This window comes from Dreissena polymorpha, chromosome 1 (assembly GCF_020536995.1).
Source record: "Dreissena polymorpha isolate Duluth1 chromosome 1, UMN_Dpol_1.0, whole genome shotgun sequence".
Classification (NCBI taxonomy): domain Eukaryota; kingdom Metazoa; phylum Mollusca; class Bivalvia; order Myida; family Dreissenidae; genus Dreissena; species Dreissena polymorpha.
In genome coordinates, this window is record NC_068355.1 from 190,041,029 (window position 1) to 190,064,060 (window position 23,032).

Here is a 23,032-nt window from a genome sequence, read left to right on the forward strand (position 1 = left end):
TGGCGATTCAGTTAATTGCGACTGTCAGATCTTGTCCAGATTGTAACTTCATCATCGATGTACATCTGAAATAAAATACCAAAAAGCATCACTATTTGAAGACGGTGTTGTCGAGTGCAATGCATGTATGCATGACTAAAGAATCATAATCACACTTACATGTCAGTTGTTGAATACTAGTATGAAGATTTAACAGCTGGACCCGACTGTAACTTTCTGATAAGTCTGGAGATGTTAAATGAATAACTGAAAACACAAAACTGAAATATTTACTGCCAAGATCATTAAGGTATTAATTCAATCATGTATTACAGTAACCTTTCAGATCTGGGGCATAATTGTAAAAATCGGTTGGGCTGTAAAGGAAATACATTTATTAATAGAGTAAAGCGTCTGGAATGCATTGTAATGATAATTTTTAAAGTACGTGTATTTTCTTACAAGGCGTTTAAAAGTGATATTATGGGCATTGTTCACTGTTGATTTGAGCTGAAAAGAATTAACAGGCCAAAAGAGGTTAAATGTGGTTACTGTCCAATTATCTGCAACTCATCTTTCTTCTTATTGTATTTAAAAATATATATTATATTCGATACTTTACATGACTCACCCAGTCCTCTAAGCCGAAATAATACGTTCAACAAAATAGTGTCCTTGTGTCGTATGAACGAATCTGCACTAACACTAAATTTAGATTCACATTGAAATCGAATCATTTTCATATTCAAATGCATCATTTTTTTCTTTCCGGGATCTTGTTTTAGCATTATAGTATGTTGATGCTGCATTAACAAATATAAGTGTATATGAAGTGAAAACACCAAAAATAAAAAAAAACGGTTGCGATATACACCTATAAAGTGTTAGATGCCCATAATATCACTTTAAATAGGCTGAAAAGTATTTATGCCTGACAGACACAGAGGAAGCGCGTTATATCTGACTCGCAGAGGTCCCGGATTTGAATCCTATGGATTTCATTCAACTATTTTACTTGACATTATAGTTATTGCAGAATACGCCACACATTACAGTATTTTTTGGTAAAACCATCTAACGACACTTTCAATACCAAACATACACAGAGATTTGACTGGAACAAGCACTTTTTAAAACAAGAATTTCAACGAGTACATAAAATACAGATTTTATGCTGCTCATGACAGTGTGAAATAAATCAGAATTACTTTATTTAATTAGCCTGTGTTCTTGTTTAAAAGTTCATTGTGTACTGCACGGTTATGCACGGTTATACTTCACGCAACGTGAAATTTTGTCACCGATTTCAGACGTATTCAAGGATGTATTATTCATATACCTTAATTAAGATATCGGCACAAACTGCAAGAACACTTGTCTTTTATGCACTTAAGATTTTTTCAAATATATTTCAATAACTGAGATATTTGAACAAATAAAGTTTTTAACGGTGTGTTAACATTCTTCAAGCCTAGAGCTAGACTGCCACTGATTTTTTCGCAATATGTGGCTTAATGGATAAAAGATCAAGCATACGAAACAAGAGAGAATGATGTGAATGGAATGCATGCGTATCGTTGTGTATTTTTGTAATCTTGTTCTCCATCTGAAATTTAAATATATGGAGATCATCGTATTTGCTAGTAAAGTAATTCGAAATTTTAACACTTATTTTTCCCAATCGGATCCGCATCCCATCCCTTACATGCCCATTCATTTTGTCTATAATATTCACATCACTCATCTTGTCTAGCACTCCAATGGTCACACTGGACATGGGTCGTATAATCATTAAAATCGTTTTATAATCGTGCTTGTAGATGAATTTCTGCAAGACTAACATTCCAGTATCTGTGGTTTTACCATTTAAATTACACTAATTTCAATGTCGAAAAGATCGCATTCTGATACTGCAAACTTTTATAGCAATGTTCAAGCCTTTCTTTCTCCTATTGCAAACTTTTGTAATACTTTTAACGATCGATATGGCTTTTTCCATTTATTTAAATAAATGGGCATGTCATACGAATGCAGGCACCAGTACAAACATCGTTTTGTCAGCCATATTTCGACAAAGCATTTTTCGACAAAAGCCCCATATAACAGAAAACGCAAGTTCATTTTTTTTAACTTAGAATGCAATCGACGTGATCAACATACTGCAGAAACATGTGGATATTAGAAATAGGCACATAATACAAGCCTTAGATTTTTTAATGGCTTTTATTCAAGAAGGGAAGAAGAACTCTTTAGAAATTACGCACTACCGAGAGATACTCGATGTTTTAGTTGAATGTAACCTAAGATGGCGCCGTTTGACAATGCATTTAGTGAACGAACTTGACAAATAGATTTAAGTAAGGAATATAAAACTCATAATGTAATGACAAAGGTGAATATGTGTTTATTACATCTATTTATATAAAATAGCTATATATTTACGATGGTCTGATTCATACAATTACTATTTCTCAAACAAATGAATCTTAAACTTTACATTTTGTCAAGACAGATGTCAGATGAATGAGTTGCTCCCCTTTTCTTCAAGTAGATCTATCGTTCGGTGACCTGGGCCTAGTATCACGAACATACTTAAGTCGATACTTTGACTCAACTTTGAGATTTTGCTCAACTTGTGAGATGAGTGTAAACGCCTTGTTCAAGTTGGTGATCACGAAACGTTTTTGAGAACTGAGTCAGACTCATCTTGAGTTTGAGCAAAAATAATTGAGCAAGCTTTCTACCTGTCTCATGTTATAAAGCAGTACTCAAACATGGCCGCTTTCGTTGATCGCATTAATCGTTTGAGAAGGCGTCAGCTGATTGAACGCGTCGTTGCTGACCGAAGCAACCCGCTAGAAGTCTTATCGGCCGAAGAGGTCAGAGAAAGATACAGATTTTGTCCGGAAACGATTCATTTCATCGTGGGAGTTGTATTCAATGTCTTGGACTCACCGACTAGTCGGTCATTGCCGGTGCCAACTTTGCTGTCAGTGTTGACAGCTCTCCAATTCTTTGCGACGGGCTGTCATCATCTACTGTGAACAGCTATACATGGCGTGTCAAGATGTTCCTTGGGGCGAGTGATCAATCGGGTGACGGATGCTCTATGTCTGCATATGCATCAGTTCATATTTTTTCCTGCTTCTGAATACCACAAAGCTAGAGTAAAACGAGAGTTTTACAGCATCGCTGGTAATTTCCTTTATTAGATTCATTTGTATAACAGTTGATTGGTTGCCAAGTAAACATTAACAGGAAGACAACTTTACATCTTTGTCTAAATCCCGTACAAAAAAGTTCATTTAGTGTCTTTATTTTCTAAGAAACATAGTTGAAAAACTGTTACCCAAAGTCGTGAACTGGAAAATACTAAAACTTATTTATAATTTAATCCTAAGTTTGACAGTTTAACTATATTTCAGTAATTAGAATTATGTGTTTTAAGCTGATTGTGTACAATACACTATACGCTATATGTATTTGTTATTATGGCGCATACATGGGTATTTATGTTTTCATTATTGCGTGTATGTATTTGACGATGTGCTGTATATATGCTTTACTCATAAATATTTAAACCCATTCAAATAACTTAAAATCAAAACCCAAGGAAGCAACTTTGTATTGTATTCACCCCTTAACCAATAGGTCCCGGCACACAATCTTTTATAAAGAAGGGGTGCTGTATCGGAAGAATGAATACACTTGCTGTTCTGTTCAGTATCTTCCATTTAACAATACAGTATACTTCAAAGATAACACACATATCCTTCTATCACATGTTCATTTACTTTTTACAATTGCCAATTACTGTAAACGACCTGCGATTTTCCATTTATTTATTTATACAAATGTTAAGGGTTCCCCAACGTTCTTGGATTCGTGGACTGTACTCATGTCAAGATACGAGCTCCAAAACGGAACGAAATGGACTTCGTAAACAGGAAGGGATATCACTCCGTAAACATTCAGGTAGATAATAATAAGTTCCAGACAACTGCTTATATCAAACATATGTGAACAAATATATTTATACGAACAATGTCGTTATCAATACTTTTTTTTCAGATGATATGTGACCCGCAGTTCCTCATCACTGACGTTGTGGCGAAGTGGCCAGGCAGTGTCCACAACAGCCGAATATTTAGAGAGAGTTCTATCTGCGCCAAGTTCGAGAAAAGTAATTATATGTTGTTATAAAAAAACGCTGATTATTGCACACACACTTTTTTTTTATAAAAACATTCTTACACACACTTTAATTTATTCAGGTCAGCTTGATGGGTTACTATTGGGAGATTCCGGCTATGCCTGGCGGACATTTCTTCTGACTCCTTATCTGCATACACAAACACAATCACAGGAAATGTAATTATTCTTGTATAATTATCAAAAAGTTAATGAATTATTTTTATTCTACAACGAATGTAACATTGTTTTATTTCGCTATTATTTACCAATTATGAATATCATGATTGTAAGTAAAAAATGAAAATGTAAGTGTTCTCTATTTCTCCTGTAGTGCATGCTCCGCATTTATTTGCTTTCTCATTTTGTGTGTTTTTTATATTTTACTATGCTTTGCTTCTGCTTGAGTTTTATAACTGATTTGGTACATGCAGTCTTATTTTTTTTATCTGAGTTGCTTTTGTTATATAGTTATGTTTTATTCGCCTAGCTTAATATTATTTATTACCATTTGATTGATGTTTTTGTGTACCGGTATGTTCTTTTGTTTTTTTGTTTTATAACCATGTAGGCTATGGTCATTTTAGCCAAGGGAATATACAATTTCAGAATAATTAAAGATACTCTACCTAGTTGCTTCCCTTGACAATCATCTTGGTATTAACAAGATGTGTTTGTGAAACACAATGTCCCCCTCCATGAGATACACATGCATTTCAAATTTAAAATTGCTAGCTTCAATATTGCAGAAGTGACATTACATGAACCGCCGCGTCCAAAATCATGCAAACGCCGCGTCTGGCGGGATTTTCTTAATCTCCCTCCAGGTCAATCACCGCGGAGTATGGAGGAAAATTGGGGAAAACGCGTGGAGTGTACTGTACAATTATTCTTGTTACTATTTGGTTTTTCTTGTGAGTACAAAATTAGTTTTTGTCGTTTGTCAATAAATTAGATTGATCTCTTTTCACAATAAAAAGATCCAATTATTTACGTAAATGGAAATACTTATACTACAAAATCAAAAACAACAACTTTAGTGATATTATTGAGTGTATTTTTTAACTAGATAGCACTGCTTTCCGTCAAAAATACATCATTAAATGCAGCCTTGTCTTACAACTGTTAAATATCATAAAAACAACAAAAATGGAATTATATAAATATAATTAATCCTAAAATTCATCACATTTATTTATCATAACTATTAAAAATATTAACATGAAAAATAAGTCTTTATTGATATGTGTTTATGTTTTAATGTCTGTGGAAAACTTATAAGAAGATGTACATTTGTACAACCATTGTACTTAACCCATTTATGCCTAGCTTCTAGAAAAAAGGCCTTGGCAAACAGTGTAGAACCAGATGAGACATCGCATGATGCGGCGTCTCATCAGCGTCTTCGCTGTTTGCTTAAAGGAATTTCTGTAAGAACTATTCTAAATATAGAAATAAATATACTAGACATTCCTAATTTTGGAAATAAATTGATCCATTTTAGAAGGATGGGAGAAGTCCACAAGGCATAAATGGGTTAAGATAATCTTTCAGCAATACATACCACTGTATAATACAAGAATCACCTTCAACACCCATAAATAAAACCATTAACACGAGAACACTATTACAAATGAGTAAAGTAATCCAAATGGAATGTGAATTGATATTGGTGTTTTTTTTTTTTAACAAGTTATTATTATCAACAACAACAAATTATGATCATATATCAATCACGTGTTACTTTGAATGTATTATACAACACAGCTAATTTACAAACTTTACCCTTCACCTAACAATATAAAAATAAACAAATCAACAATTTAAATAACAAATCCATTTTTATGCCCCCCTTCGAAGAAGAGGGGGTATATTGTTTTGCACATGTCGGTCCGTCCGTCCGTCCACCACCCGCTGATGTAAAACATACACATGGAAAATTTAAACAAATGATTCAAGAAATCCAAATTGGAATCAAAATCATATTATTTGAATTGATGTTTTTTTTTTTTTTTTTAATAAGTAATAAAACAAATGAGCATTTATAAAACAAACTATTTTTTAGTTACAATAAACTTAACAATACAGCTAACTTTCACACTTAACTCATAAATTAACAATCTAAATAAACAATCCAATGTTGTTGTTTTTTAAATCTACACGAAATTAGCAATACTTAATAATGCTTGATTGCGTATTTAAGTAATCAGCGATCAACAAATATGGTTGATTGTTTGATTGGTCATTTTCGTCTTGGGTACTACTTAAATGAAACCAGGGTACTCTGTAAGTATACTTAAATGTAACCCAGGTACTAAAAATATACTGCAAAATACTTGGAAAATTAAGACTACTCGATTTTTATTCTCACCCTTAATCAAGTGTCAAAAAACGCGCTAAGCAATACGAAACAAAATTCTCTTTGAACAAAACCTGCCTTAACATGCTGTTTTGAGTATGAGTTTCGATAATATAGAGACAATTTTAAAATATATTGACATAGATATGAACATTATTAATTTGAAGAAAAAAAAGCCGATAAGGTGCAATTTAGCCTGAGAATTTCCCGATAGGTTTAATTAATTTTCCATACCTGGGGTACATTTAAATATACCTGGGCACATTAATTTAGAATTAAGTAGTACCCGAGCCGACAATGACCAATCGTGCCTTAATAATGTTTTAATATAAATAAATCTTTTAAAATCTTGAAGAAAATATTTTGTTGGAAATTGTTCTGCTTGAACAGATGATTGCTCATGACAATGAAATGCATCTGATGAATTATGAAAACATTTCATAACTTAAAAATTTTAATTATGCACAATATCTATTCTTGCGTCTTACAGAATTACTGTTGTGATGTTATATGTTTCATCTATATATTCATTAAAGTTCAAAATGTATCAAGTGATCTTTTGAAATCATATCTTTTCACAACTCTTGCAATTCTTTGTCATGAGCTATTTTTTGCTCTAGCAGAACAATTTCCAGCAACAGACTTTTTTTTTCCAGACTGTACAGGTCTTCCTCCACAGCTTTCCTTGCTCTCTTTGATACTGAAATGTAATTAATGCATTAAAAATCATTAGTTATTAAAGAAAATTCCTATGTTTTTGTTTAAAACATTTACCATTCAATTTAGCATACATAAAGCATAGTTTGTATTGCTAAAGAATCATAAAATTATGTTGGTGTGTATCTAGTGAGCTAGATTATTCTGAAAAAAATGCAAGCCGAGTCATGAATATTAGACCAATTGTTACAAGAGATGTGTTTGTCAGAAACACAATGCCCCCTACTGCACTGATTTGATTTTTTTTACCTTTGACCTAGTGACATAGTTTTTGAGCTCATAAGACTAAGTTTTAATTATTGCCAAGATTTCATTGGGTCAAATGTTCTGACCAAGTTTCATAAAGATTGGATAATAAATGTGAATTCGATAGTTTTTTTTTCGAACTCAGCCCAGATATCATTAGCTCAAATATTCTGAGCATGAGCATTGGACAAAAATGTGACTTCAAGGGCGTTAACAAGGTCTTACTATAGCCATATAAGGAAAACTGCTCGCCCCCTGGCGGCCATGTTTTTCAACAGACCAGAACCGTTTTCGAACTCATTCAAGATATAATTAGGACACATGTTCTGACTAACTTTCATGTAGATTGGACAATAAATGTGACTTATAGTGTGTAAAGAAGGTACATGTTAACGACGGACTACGATGCACGGACAAAAGGCGATCACAATAGCTCACCATGAGCACGTTGTGCTCGGGGGAGCTAAAAACTAAACAAACGCACAATATATCATTATACAGTAGAATTGCAATAACTCGAGCTGGCGATTTCTCAAAAAATGGCGATTATTCGAGCATTAAAGAAAGTCCCTAGCATTTTCCTTTAATGTCTATATAAAAATACCCGCGATAACTCAAACATGCGATTTTCGATAACTCGAGGTGAAGTGCCGGTCCCTGAAAGGCATTTCACACCTAATTAACTGGCAATTATTCGAGGACGCTTTCTCGTCTGGTCGGTGCTAAAAATATTCGAGTTGTGAAAACAGCGCAATCAAGCAGACAAAAGACGCTCGATAAGGTGTGAAGTAAGTTGCAGTTTGAGAAACTCTGCAAATTGTCATCCTTTGAGAAGCAGATCAAAGCTACACAGTTTTAATGATAATTAAATAATTACCAGCAATCGATAATTATCGCGAAATGTCTTCCGCCATCAGTTCTGGGAAGCTAATGGGTTGCGACATTCTTCAATCCTTGACTTTGCGCAACACAAGTCTGACTAATGTACATAAAATGCAAAGTGTGTAGTGATTATGTTGTTTTTAGTGTGTGTTTTTTTCATGGGCATGTACGTACCTTGTGTGCTTTTTTAAAAATAATTATGCTACATGTACAGTGAATATTGATGATATATTTTTGATTATATATATGTGTTTTGTGTGTATGTTGAAATAATTAAATGAATTTACGATCATCTTAATTGTTTTGTTTATTATACTGTAACATTAAGCGATTTTTACAAAGCCTTTTCTTTCTCTAGCACCGTCTTAAATGTAAATAAAGCGTTTGCAGTCAGAATTTAGCATTATCAACCGAGACAGTGAAAACAAATAATACCATGGATTACTCGAAACCTGCGATTACTCGAGCATCGATGTCGGTCCCGTGCTTCCTCGAGTTATCGCAGTTTTACTGTATTACTTATCAGCAGGGATCATATTTTTTTCGGTTTTGTCTGTCCTAGACTGTTTGGGGTCATGAAAGACCGATTGAAAATCCCAAACAGTCGGTCAGATTCTGTTTGCTAAAATTCCCATGTCATGAAATCGATTACGCAGTACACATGCTAGCATACCCTAATTACATTCTTATCTCGATTAGGTGTGATAAACCATTCACTGCAGTCTCTAAACCGGTCAGGACCAGTCTAGAGCACGTCAGCCGACTAGTATCAGCGTATGACCCCAAACAACGAAGATTCGCACGGTTGTGTATTAGTCAAGCGTGAATAACCCAGTGTCAATATCAATCGATAATATCACTGGCTTATACTTAGCACACTAATCGGTCCGTAATGTGTGCTCGTCCACGATAAAATCGTTGACAGTTACTTCGGAGTTTAAAACCTTGATGTTATCCTCGTGGAAATTGTGCATTTCATGCATGATACAGTCAGTAAACTTTCATATAAACAAAGAAGAAAATCGGTTATATTCTGCAATAATTGTGGGCGTACCTTATACACTGAAAGCACGCGCTGTAACTAAACAAAACATGCTGATACATTTTCCACCAGTGTAATAATCCGGCAATAAATGAATGAAAGTTGCGGTTTTGATTGACAGAACAGCCGAAAGTTATTTTTATGGGCGTAACTTCACATAATATAGTAACAAAAACAAAAAAATATACAGTGTATAAATCTTTAGTAAAAATCGTGTTAGAATCGAAATAATTTGTGTACTTTATTGTTTGTTGTTGAATAACCCACGACCGGAAGTTAAGATGCGTGTTTTTAATCATTCGTGCTTCGCACTCGTGATTTAATCCCTACGCTTCTTAACTATCGGCCGTGGTTTATTCGACAACAAACTATAACGGACACAAATTGTTTTTCAACTATTTGATTTTATTATTGCCAGTAGCCAACCTACGCACAGACATTTGTGAGATTCAATGCATGTGTGTAAGCTATTATCGAGTTGACAATGATTTAAAACATTGGTATAGACTTACACAGATTAATAATATTGACAACGATGAAAAGTCAGATAAAACAGTTACCGAAACAACAATGAAATAGCTAATGATAAAACCAAAACTCGTATGTTCCGTTTAAAAAAAATGCTTAAGGCAATTTAACTTGTACATTATTATACCCTCTTCATGAATGGCAAAATCAATGGTATATATTTTAACGTAATTTGTAATAATTTCGGATACAAATTTTCGGACACTTTTTCCCCATTTAAATCCAGACCGATTGATGTTGCTGGAAAATATGATCCCTGCTTATCAGGTGCATTAAATATAAGAAAAATATATAAAAAAATATCTGATTTACTTTTGTTCCTTTCCTTCATTTTAGAGCTCACATCAGCAGACACTTTTGACTGGACAACAGAAGATGTCGATGTCGGGGGATCTGGATAACAATTTCGTTGTTGTGTTATTTAAAATTTTGAATGCTAAAATTAATATGTATACTTATGTAAGTACGTACTGGTACTACTGGTTCTTCTAACCGTACCCAGGAAACTTGATTATGTTCTCGTTGTACTCATGTATTTCTGTGTCAAGTACTGGTTCTACCCAGGAACATGACTTTATTATGTTGTAAATATGTTTGTTAAATTAATATGTATACTTTGTAAGTACTGGTACTGCTGCTTTTACTAACCCTACCCAGGAAAATTACTTAATTTATTAATACATTCAATTAATATACATTCATAATAAGTACTGGTTCTACCCAGGTTTTTTTGTCTGAAACCATTAAAATTATTACACACATCCGTGTAATAATATTACAGACACCCACTTGTTGTTATCAGTTTTGCCTTTAGCTAAGAAAAAAAACATTTCAAACTTTAAAGTTTTTATTTTATTAATTGAATACCTGATACAGTCCTTACAGCTTGATTCGAAATGGAACTTTTCATCTCGACTGAAATTAAAAATTAAATAATTAGTGATTATGTTTTTTTGCTACTTCTGCATGGTAATAGACTTAAACGGAATGTATAACATAAAATAGAATGCACAAACTGGCATATATTTGAACACATTAACATCAAAACTTAGAAATGCATTCATATCAGGTGATGTGCTTTTAATATTTCTGTTTTGTATCCATGGGATTCTGTAATAATAATAACTTAAGATGTATTAAGAAAAGATCCTCATTCCCAAGAAAATGTGATATGATAATGATTGCTAGAAAATTGCGAAATCTTTATATGTTGAAAGTTTTACCTGAATATTCACCCACTGGAATGACATTTTCAGTGTCTTCATATGTCTTCAATGATGGCACCACTGATGATGATTCCCCTTTAATACAAATTTCATTAAATAAACAAATATTCAATTGCATAAACAAATGTATATTATGTTTGTAGAAATGCAGAATGTAGTGTTTATATCAATAGCTATCTAGCTTTGTACATGTATTTATCCCATCATAATGCAAGCATCAACCAAACTCACATTTTTATGCCCCCCTTAGAAGAAGAGGGGGTATATTGCTTTGCTCATGTCGGTCGGTCTGTCAGTTGGTCGGTCTGACGGTCCGTCCACCAGGTGGTTGTCAGACAATAACTCAAGAACGCTCGGGCCTAGGATCATGAAACTTCATAGGTACATTGATCATGACTCGCAGATGACCCCTATTGATTTTGAGGTCACTAAGTCAAAGGTCAAGGTCACGGTGACCCGAAATAGTAAAATGGTTTCCCGTTGATAACTCAAGAACGCTTAGGCCTAGGATCATGAAACTTGATAGGTAGATTGATCATGACTCGCAGATGACCCCTATTGATTTTCAGGTCACAAGGTCAAAGGTCAAGGTCACAGTGACCCAAAATAGTAAAATGGTTTCCGGATGATAACTCAAGAACGCTTAGGCCTAGGATCATGAAACTTGATAGGTAGATTGATCAGGACTCGCAGATGACCCCTATTGATTTTGAGGTCACTAGGTCAAAGGTCAAGGTCACAGTGACCCGAAATAGTAAAATTGTTTCCGGATGATAACTCGAGAACGCTTAGGCCTAGGATCATGAAACTTAATAGGTAGATTGATCATGACTCGCAGATGACCCCTATTGATTTTCAGGTCACTAGGTCAAAGGTCAAGGTTATGATGACCCGAAATAGTAAAATGGTTTCCAGATGATAACTGAAGAACGCTTATTCCTACGATCATGAAACTTGATAGGTAGAATGATTATGACTCGCAGATGACCCCTATTGATTTTCAGATCACTAGGTCAAAGGTCAAGGTCACGGTGATCCAAAATAGTAAAATGGTGTCCGGATGATAACTCAAGAATGCTTATGGATAGGATCATGAAATTTCATAGGTACATTGATCATGACTGGCAGATGACCCCTTTTGATTTTCAGGTCACTAGGTCAAAGGTCAAGGTCACGGTGACAAAAAACATATTCACACAATGGCTCTCACTACAACGGAGAGCCCATATGGGGGGCATGCATGTTTTACAAACAGCCCTTGTTTTAAAAACTTCGTTTTATGTTTCACAGTAACTGTTGTTTTCATCAATTTTCATGTTTTTCATATTGAATGAAATACAGAAACATGTGAACATGATTATAAAACAAGAATATTCTGTACTTTGCAAATAATAACATGATTATATGCAGTGCTGGATTAGCACCGTGGAAGCCCATAGGCAGTACAACTTTGGGGCCCACGCCCTAGGCCCCTAGTCTGCCTAGTTTCTATAAGAAGCCAGTGTCAAGTCGATTTCACTCGTTTAAATTAACCTTCCAGTTCCAAGGCTGACAAGTCATAAAATGTGACAATGTCCTTTTATAGGTATAAAAGTCATTATAATACTGTTATTCCAATACATGTACCATATTATAATAACTGGATTATGAGTTTAAGAAAACATTCACTGTAGTCTGTATATTTACATATTTAACTATTTATCAATGTCTCATGGGGCCCATAGGCAGTTGCCTTCTCTGCCTTATGACTGATTAAATGACATATAAAAGTGTCGATTTTTTTTATAGAATCAAAAAAAAAATATGATTCAAAACACCCAATCAAAAATACTAGTGCAAAACTATACATGTTGTCTATGAATAAGCATACGACCAAGACGTATTGGCCTTCTGGACCTCCACAAAGAACATTACTGACATAACAATAATATACCTGAAGTATCGAGACCTCCAATAATCCCATCTAATTGGGGCCTGTCTATTAAAAATTGAAGAATTAATTCTTCAGAGGCTTTTAAAGGCTTGGCAGGCCCACCTCCTGTTTTCTGGGAGCTTTTGAATTTGTCCCGTACTGAAACAGTAAAGAAAAATAATTGATGGTGCTACAGTACAGCCAACGCGGCACAAACATAATCCGCGGCTACGCCACGGCCAGATTATTAGTACACGGCAGCCGAATCGTGTGTTAACGCGGCGTATTGCGTGGCACTCGGCATCAATCCGCGCAACAACGCCGAGACTGTATTAACCTTGCGTACTTTCGCAGAGTAAATCCGCCTCATACGTACGCGGCGGATCGAGTGAAAAGATATCCACCTACATGTACATACATGTGTAGCATAGAATTAATTACGCGCAACTGTTAATGTTTCATTCGATTATCAAATTATCATTTGTAATCCGAAACACACTTCCAAATTTTAATGCTAACGCGACCTTTGGCAAATCTAGCGTCAAATAAACGGTGCTAAAATATCCTTTGTTTCATAAAAAGCGCGTAAAATTATTCACACATGTAGAACGTTGTTTGGAAAGTTTGGGTGTATTTTGTGTTGTATAAATACATGAACATCACGTCAGGTGTAATCGCGTGTTCAGTGGGGAAAAAAAAGGCCCCGATTAGACGTTATTTCATCATCTCTATAAATAGTAACAAATGCCAAAATGTATTTGATACTTAAGGAATTATCGAGAATGTTTGTGTATTGTAAATATTTACCAGCATTTGCTTTAAAACTGGAATATACGGGATTATCGGGTAATTAGTAGCGATATTAACTGTATCATATGAACAAAATAAAACATGTTTATATTTGCATATTCAAACAATAGTTATAATAAGCTGATAATTAACAAAACAACAAATACGTCGTCACCGTCTTTATTATTGATGTGGCTTCAAACTGCTAATTTTCTCAGCTTAAATATAATAGCAAAACCAACATGCAATTAAATTATAAATCCACCATATGCTGGAGCCTTGACCACTTGTATGTGCGATAACATTATTACGTGACCTTGTTTATGTGTGAAATACATACACTACGGGCGGGAAACAAACTTAATTGGCCAGACACATTAACTATGCTTACATGTATATGCTAATACAATCCGCGCACAATAAATTTATTATGATTTTAATTATTATTATAATTGTTCTTTCAAAATTTGTTAATTACATGTAAATAATAATTTTAAAGTCTCTATAACGCTCAAAATCAACGAAAATTTCGTTAAGTATTTCGTTAAATCAGGGGTTTTTTTTACTAAGAAAGTGACGCCGATATTCGGCGTCTTCCCCTACCAGAATTTTTCCCCTAAAAATACCATTTCCCCTCCAAAAATATAATTTTTCACCAAAATATAATATTTTACCCTCAAAGAAATGTTTTTTTTCTTTTGGAAAGTAGACACTTATCCAATTTGAACCATGTACAACGATCTCGCTCTCTCTCTCTCTCTTTCCCCCGACAAACACTCAAATCTGGGAATCCCAGTGATTCTATATATAGCTCTTAAATTACGTCATGGAAACCGGGCAACTAATCGTATTAATCATTTGACTATTTTACTCGATTCCGGTCTTGTGCGAGAAGGGTGTTTCGTCAATTAATTACCGGAAACCAGTCGAATTTTCATCCGGGTTATGTGAAAGCCAAATATAAACGTTAAATCAGAAAAAAAGTCTCACAATTGGCGTTCATACACGAACAAAATAAAACGTTCGGACTCGGAAAATATTTATTATGTTGACGCATTTTTTAAGAATGAATCATCAAAAACCGTTGAAACCCAGCAGGATTCGGAGGTACATGTAATCAATATCGATTAATACTGTCGGATTATTGTGAAAGTGAAAGTAGACAATCGGCAGCTGCCGCACCTTTCCCTTCCAATACTGTAGCCAGGTTTTTTTTTGGCCCGATTTTATAGCCGAAATTGGGCTATGTTTCCAATCCCAAAAAGTATACTTTTTCCCAAAATGTGGCAAAAAATTCCCAATTTCCAAATTTAGAAATAAGTGTCTGATGCGTATTTAATCTCAATTTTAATGTAATTACATCTAACCAAGTATTATATGATTCTGTTCTTTTAATTTGAATGATTATAAAGAGTTATGTCAAATTTAGTATTTCCGTAATCAGTGGACTTCTTGTGTGGAAAAAAATGCTAATGAAATTTTTTTCCCAATTTCATTAAAATGCGGATAAAATTTCCAATTCCAAAGCCATGGGCTATCTTCCCAAAAAGTGGGAAAAAAACCTGGTAGCAGATCTAGATTGTCAACACATTCATCATGAAATTGAAATCACAATATTGACATTGTTCCCCGGCCCCAGTTGAAAACATTTCCCATTATTAGATCTACCCCTGCAACTTTATTTAGGACTTTGACTTTAATATCATACTTGTTCATGTGTTTAAGAACAAAAAGGTCAGAGACATGCCTGTTTTTCTTAAAAAACACCTGAAGTCTGTAGGTGAGTTATAGACATTGAAATGAACAGTTTTTATTTTTCCCCAAATATGTCTCTTTGGCACTCGATTTTCCCCTTTTACCCAGCGTCCAGCGTCTTCCCCTTTTTCTAAAAAAAAACCCTGGTTAAATAAAGTTAACACCTTAACAATCAGTGTTCTTATAGCAATAGCCAAAATTTCAACGCTAGATGTAGTATGATTACATAGATTTTTGTAGATACAAAATGCTCGTTTTTATTTATTTGTGGCCACAATAAATTCCCGCGAATATATCTATTCATACGACACACGAACACCATTTTAGTGTTCATGTGTCGTATGAATAGATATGCAAAATAATAATAAAAACAAGTATTTTGTATCTACAAACATCTATTTTACCAGACCACATATGACGTTGAAATTTCGGCAATTGCTATAAGGAACACTGATTTTTAATTGGTAAAGTTCATTTTACGAACAATTGTACGAAATGTTTGTTGATTTTGAATAGTAATGTTACTTTAAAAAGATTTTTTATTTCATGATGCGCATCGACTCCGCATCATGTCGCGGATCGCGGCATGCCTCGGTGGACAGATGCGAAGTTTTGCGGCGAAATGCGACTTGCCGCTGCATACTGAAGCGGCTTCAACAACTGACGCGGCATGGACTCGTTTTGACTTGCGGCTGCGGATCACGAAATACGTTTGTTCCGCTTTGGCTGTACTGTATATTACAAGACAATAACATTTCATGTTTATTATTTAAAAACAATGGATGTGTTTGTCAGAAACACAATGCCCCCTACTGCAATGCTTTGAAATAAAATTTCTATTTATCATTTAGTGGGTATAGAAATTATCTCCCTTTGAAGCTTATAACTTCCCTTGGATTGTGTTTTTTGACCTTTGACCTTGAAGGATGACCTTGACCTTTCAGTACTAAAAATGTGCAGCTCCATGAGATACACATGCAAGCCAAATATCAAGTTGCTATCCTCAATATTGCAAAAGTTATGACCAAACTTTAACCTAGGTTAAAGTTTGGGGACAGACACACACAATGACAGACACTGAAAGACAGGCCAAAAACAATATACCCCTTCTTATTTTAAGAAGGGGGCATACAAAAAGAATGAAAAGTTCTAACCAATTTTCAGTAATTGATCCAACAATTGTTGGTGATTATACGAAAAATTATGCCACATACCACAAAATACCACAAAATCCACAATTCAATATACCAGACATACTGCTATTTTATCATTTAACACAAAACACCATAGTTCTGTATGGTTTCCAGTTTTTTCAATGTGGTTCATGCGTTCACCAAGACACTTGGGCCACGACTTTTATATTTCTTGGTTTACAAAACCGCCGACCCTAATTTTTGGAAAATGGGAAAAAAAATAAAATCGGAAAATCGTCTTTTTTTTAAATATTTTATACCCGACCGCACTGCAAAACGAGCGAAACGAGAAAAAAAAACGATCCGGTTTGAGTACGGTTGCGAATAAAATCAAGTAAGTACAATCAACGATTGGTTCACATATATTGCAGAGATCGGGATATTTTTCAATGTGACACATTATGTACCAGTCCTTTTATGGGTACTTCTCAAAATTTATTTCGGGTAAAAATTACAGACAATAAGAAAATCAGCGTCAGTAAAATGTCGACCCCATCAAAATTTATTTCCGAGTCTGTGACGTAACTTTATTGTTTAACATGTTAATTATATTAAAATAAAAGCTGCGCCATGAGCGCATGATACGCCCGTCGTTCGCCAATGAAGTAGTAAGGTAATAAATAACCCTTTGAATCATTTTTTTACTTCAGTTTATTTGTATTTGAATACATGGTTTATTTTATAAGTACATGAGCATGGAAATCACGAAATTTTGACGAACAAAGTCCCATAACTCTGGAACGACAATTCAGAATTCCGTCAAAAACGAAAGGGGATCAGGGTTTATCAATATTAAGATTGTGTTGAAATTTGAAAAAAATCCATCGAAGGATATTTGAGCTACAGTAGGACATTCAATGAAATCAAGAAATTTTGACGAACAAAGTCCCATAACTCTGGAACGACAATTCAGAATTCCGTCAAAAACGAAAGGGGATCAGGGTTTATCAATATTAAGATTGTGTTAAAATTTGAAGAAAATCTGTCAAAGGATATTTGACGTAGCGTACGACATTAACAGACGGACGGACGGACGGACGGACGGACAGACGGACGCGGGGTATACCATAATACGTCCCGTCATAGACGGGCGTATAAAAAATCCATCGGGGGATATTTGAGCTACGGTAGGATACATGAACAACAATAACATTTAAGGTCACAGTGACCTTGACCTTAGAATGAATGACCTTGAAATGACCAGTGGTCATCTAAGTGTGCTTGCAAACCTTCATGTCAAGTTTGAAGACTCTATGTCCAAGCATACCAAAGTTATAACAATTTTAACATTTTAACATTTAAGGTCACAGTGACCTTGTGTGACCTTGACCTTAGAATGAATGACCTTGAAATGACCAGTGGTCATCTAAGTGTGCTTGCAAACCTTCATGTCAAGTTTGAAGACTCTATGTCCAAGCATACCAAAGTTATAACAATTTTAACATTTTAACATTTAAGGTCACAGTGACCTTGACCTTCAAATGAATGACATTGAAATGACCAGTGGTCATCTTCTAGTACTGGCCAATCTTTATTTCAAGTTTGAAGACTCTAGGTACAAGCATACCAAAGTTATAACATGAAATAAGAACTTTAACATTTTTACATTCAAGGTCACAGTGACCTTGACCTTCAAATGAATGACCTTGAAATGTCCAGGGGTTACTTACTAGTTCTGGCCAACCTTCATGTCAAGTTTCAAGACTCTAGGTCCAAGCATACCAAAGTTATAACAACTTTAACATTTTTACATTCAAGGTCACAGTGACCTTGACCTTCAAATGAATGACCTTGAAATGTCCAGTGGTTACTTACTAGTTCTGGCCAACCTTCATGTCAAGTTTCAAGACTCTAGGTCCAAGCATACCAAAGTTATAACAACTTTAACATTTTTATATAGCTACAGTAGGACATTCAATGAAATCACGAAATTTTGACGAACAAAGTCCCATAACTCTGGAACGACAATTCAGAATTCCGTCAAAAACGAAAGGGGATCAGGGTTTATCAATATTAAGATTGTGTTAAAATTTGAAGAAAATCTGTCAAAGGATATTTGACGTAGCGTACGACATTAACAGACATACGGACGGACAAACCCGATATTATAGTAGATAAAAAAGCATTTGATAATAAGTACAAATAATCCAATAAAACACTGCCATTATTTACGATATATGTGTTTAGGAATTTTGTAAACACGTCCGCCATAGTTTATAGGAACTGTACAGAAAGTTTGGAAATCGGAACAAATCGGTTTATCTCGGAAAATCATTGATAAATGTATTTGTCGTTTCAATGCTTAGGGTCGAGTAATTTCGGCAAATCGGAACTCAACTTGCGTAAAACACTAGCTCAATTAACCGTTAAACTCCGCCTCCGTGCTCTGCAAAAGATTCGAAGGCGGAGCTATGCACGTGCTTTTATTAAATTGGAGGATTGCAATTGAGAAACAAACACACAATTGGTTCGGCATGTTGATTGCTAGACAAAGGAAGCCAATTTTTTCGGCGCGAAATTTGTCGCTTTATTGCTTCCGACAGAAAGCAGCTTTCCTTTGATGACGTCAAACTGTCAATTCACACAGACTGCACATTTTCGGAAGACTTTAACTGACTCCTTGTTTACAATTCCAGTAAAAAAAACACTTGCTAACATTAAACTTTGGATTAAATTATCAAAATAAAGCAAAAGCGAAGTTGACAAATATGATTCAATTAATTCGCGTCAGTTCAAATAAGACGTTTTGCGTTGTATATCAACGAGTTTTCATGACAACAACAACTTTGACAAACCTTACCGCGACGACGCATGGATCGATCTACCTCGATTTTTTTTTCATGTACGATCTCATAAGTCGAGTAAGAGCAAACACATACCGGGTAATTTGTGTATGAGTAGTTTATCTTATATAAGATTTATGCAACGGGCATCGCATTGCGTAATGGTGCGCATCGAATTATGGAAATGAAGCGCAGTTTTTCGTTTTAATGGGAGAGGAACGCATGTCATGTAATGGAGTGTTTAAAATTGCCTGATGTTACAAAAGGTGCTTTTAGGACTCATTTCATTTGAAGATATAGATGTGTTTCATTGCATAATTTGATTTTTAGCCGGATTTTTTTCGAAAAAATCTCGGCTTATAGATTGATGTTGTCGGGCGGGCGGGGGGGGCGGGCGGGCGGGGTGGCGGCGTGCTCGAAAATGTTAAAGTTCTTATTTCATGGTATAACTTTGGTATGCTTGGACCTAGAGTCTTCAAACTTGACATGAAGGTTGGCCAGGATTAACAGATGACCACTGGTCATTTCAAGGTCATTCATTTGAAGGTCAAGGTCACTGTGACCTTCAATATAAAAAATGTTAAAGTTGTTATAACTTTGGTATGCTTGGACCTAGAGTCTTGAAACTTGACATGAAGGTTGGCCATAACTAGTTAGTAACCACTGGTCATTTCAAGGTCATTCATTTGAAGGTCAAGGTCACTGTGACCTTGAATGTAAAAATGTTAAAGTTCTTATTTCATGGTATAACTTTGGTATGCTTGGACCTAGAGTCTTCAAACTTGACATGAAGGTTGGCCAGGATTAACAGATGACCACTGGTCATTTCAAGGTCATTCATTTGAAGGTGAAGGTCACTGTGACCTTCAATATAAAAATGTTAAAGTTGTTATAACTTTGGTATGCTTGGACCTAGAGTCTTGAAACTTGACATGAAGGTTGGCCAGAACTAGTAAGTAACCACTGGACATTTCAAGGTCATTCATTTGAAGGTCAAGGTCACTGTGACCTTGAATGTAAAAATGTTAAAGTTGTTATAACTTTGGTATGCTTGGACCTAGAGTCTTGAAACTTGACATGAAGGTTGGCCAGAACTAGTAAGTAACCACTGGACATTTCAAGGTCATTCATTTGAAGGTCAAGGTCACTGTGACCTTGAATGTAAAAATGTTAAAGTTCTTATTTCATGTTATAACTTTGGTATGCTTGTACCTAGAGTCTTCAAACTTGAAATAAAGATTGGCCAGTACTAGAAGATGACCACTGGTCATTTCAATGTCATTCATTTGAAGGTCAAGGTCACTGTGACCTTAAATGTTAAAATGTTAAAATTGTTATAACTTTGGTATGCTTGGACATAGAGTCTTCAAACTTGACATGAAGGTTTGCAAGCACACTTAGATGACCACTGGTCATTTCAAGGTCATTCATTCTAAGGTCAAGGTCACTGTGACCTTGAATGTAAAAATGTTAAAGTTCTTATAACTTTGGTAGGTAAAAATGTTAAAGTTCTTATTCCATGTTATAACTTTGGTATGCTTGTACCTAGAGTCTTCAAACTTGACATAAAGGTTGGCCAGTACTAGAAGATCACCACTGGTCATTTCAATGTCATTCATTTGAAGGTCAAGGTCACTGTGACCTTCAATGTTAAAATGTTAAAATTGTTATAACTTTGGTATGCTTGGACCTAGAATCTCAAACTTGACGTAAAGGTTTGCAAGCACACTTAGATGACCACTGGTCATTTCAAGGTCATTCATTTGAAGGTCGAGGTCACTGTGACCTTGGATGTAAATATGTTAAAGTTGTTAATACTTTGGTATGCTTAGACCTAGAGTCTTCAAACTTGATATGAAGGTTGGCCAGAACTAGTAGATGACCACTGGTCATTTTAAGGTCAAGGTCACCGTGACCTTGAATGTAAAAATGTTAAAAAATAAAAAAATTGAGATCAAACTTTCCTAATTGTCAATTCAAGTTCATATTTGTGACCTTAAATGTTATTGTTGTTCATGTATATGCATGCATTCAAAACATAACACAAGGTTTGCTCATGCCTTGAAAAGTACTTACATTTCATTTTGACCTTTGAACAATATTTCAGTAATTTAAGTATTGCATTGACAAAAACACGAAAGGTACTTTCCTGTCATTTAAATCAAAAATCCGGCTTCAATGCGGTCATCTCCGACCGCGGAACTCTTGTTTGTCTCTGTGTTAAGGTTATAAAAGATATGTTGTCTTTGTTCTGATGTTATTAATATTAACTTTTTTTTCCAATGATGTTTTTTTTTTTTTTTTTTTTTTCGATCGCCCGATGGACCATTTTCAAAATAATTTTTGTAAACCAATAAAAAAAAAAGTCGTGGCCTTGCTTGTTGAAAGTGCTTATGGATAGTAATACTGCAAGGCAACTCGCCCAAACAGACAAGTGCTTTGGAAATAACTAAGCTGAAGACTGTTACATTGTGAGCATTCACTATTCACTATTAAAAAGTGTACCTCTTGTTTTGGTATTGGAAAACATTTTAATAATTTCCTCAACAGTCCTATCGCATTGCAGCTTCCCGGTGCTAAAAATCAAACAAGTGAATTGCTATTTACCAATTAAAAATGATGGTAAAATTGAGTAAAGATATATATATATATATATATATACAGGGATCATATTTGCCCGCAACATCAATCAGTCCGGATATAAAAGTATCCGAAAATGTGTATCCGAAATCATAACAAATTACGTTAAAATATATACCATTGATGTTGCCATTCATGAAGGTGGTATAATACATGTACAAGTAAAATTCTCTTATGCATTTTTTTTAACGGAACGAGTTTTCTCAACTGGTTTTATCATTTGGTATTTCATTGTTGTCACGTGTGCTGTTTTATCAGACTTTTTTCATCGTTGTCAATATTATTAATCTGTGTAAGTCTATACCGATGTTTTAAATTGTTGTCGACTCGATAATATCTTACAAACATGCACTAAACCAATCAAATGTCTGTGCGTAGGTTGGCTACTGACAACAACAAACCAAATGATTAAGAAATAATTTGTTGTCAAATAACCCACGTCCGATAGTTTAGATGCTTAGGGATGTAATCACGAAAGCGAAGCATTTGAAACCACGCATCTAATTTTCCGGTTGTGAGTTATTCAACAACAAAGTATAAAGTACACGAATTATTCCTTTTCTAACACGGTTTTACTAAAGATTTATTTAATGTATATTATTTTTCATGTGCACTATTTTATGTGAAGTTCCGCCCATAAAAATAACTTTCGGCTGTTCTGTCGATCAGATCCGCGACTTTCATTCATAATTATATTACCGGATTATCACGCTGGTGGAAAATGTATCGGCATGTTTTGTTTAGTTACAGCGCGTGCATTCAGACGCGTCTTTTCGGATGCGTCTTTAAT

General features: G+C 34.8%; 1 protein-coding gene across 2 annotated transcripts; it reads right to left on the bottom strand.

Moving 5' to 3' along the window:
- On the bottom strand, window positions 1-22,174 carry LOC127864318 (uncharacterized). Of its 2 annotated transcripts, none has more exons than XM_052403977.1 (6): window positions 22,108-22,174; window positions 13,104-13,241; window positions 11,168-11,245; window positions 10,812-10,859; window positions 10,257-10,337; window positions 1-65 (listed from the first exon to the last, which is right to left on the bottom strand). In XM_052403977.1, exons 1-6 carry the CDS (start codon window positions 22,130-22,132, stop codon window positions 52-54), a joined length of 384 nt encoding a protein of 127 aa, XP_052259937.1. In that variant the 5' UTR covers window positions 22,133-22,174; the 3' UTR covers window positions 1-51. The 2 variants fall into 2 exon arrangements, with proteins under 2 accessions (XP_052259937.1, XP_052259936.1); XM_052403976.1 differs by lacking the exon at window positions 1-65 and adding an exon at window positions 7,042-7,229.
- Window positions 22,175-23,032: the final 858 nt, after the last annotated feature.

What these genes read in the sequence shown, in the direction of transcription:
- LOC127864318 (XM_052403976.1), bottom strand. Translation starts at nt 22,132, where the DNA reads ATGTTTTCCAATACCAAAACAAGAG. An exon ending in TTCCAATACCAAAACAAGAG is followed by an intron (nt 13,242 to 22,107) that starts GTACACTTTTTA and finishes TTACTGTTTCAG; the next exon opens with TACGGGACAAATTCAAAAGC. An exon ending in TCCAGTGGGTGAATATTCAG is followed by an intron (nt 10,860 to 11,167) that starts GTAAAACTTTCA and finishes TTTTAATTTCAG; the next exon opens with TCGAGATGAAAAGTTCCATT.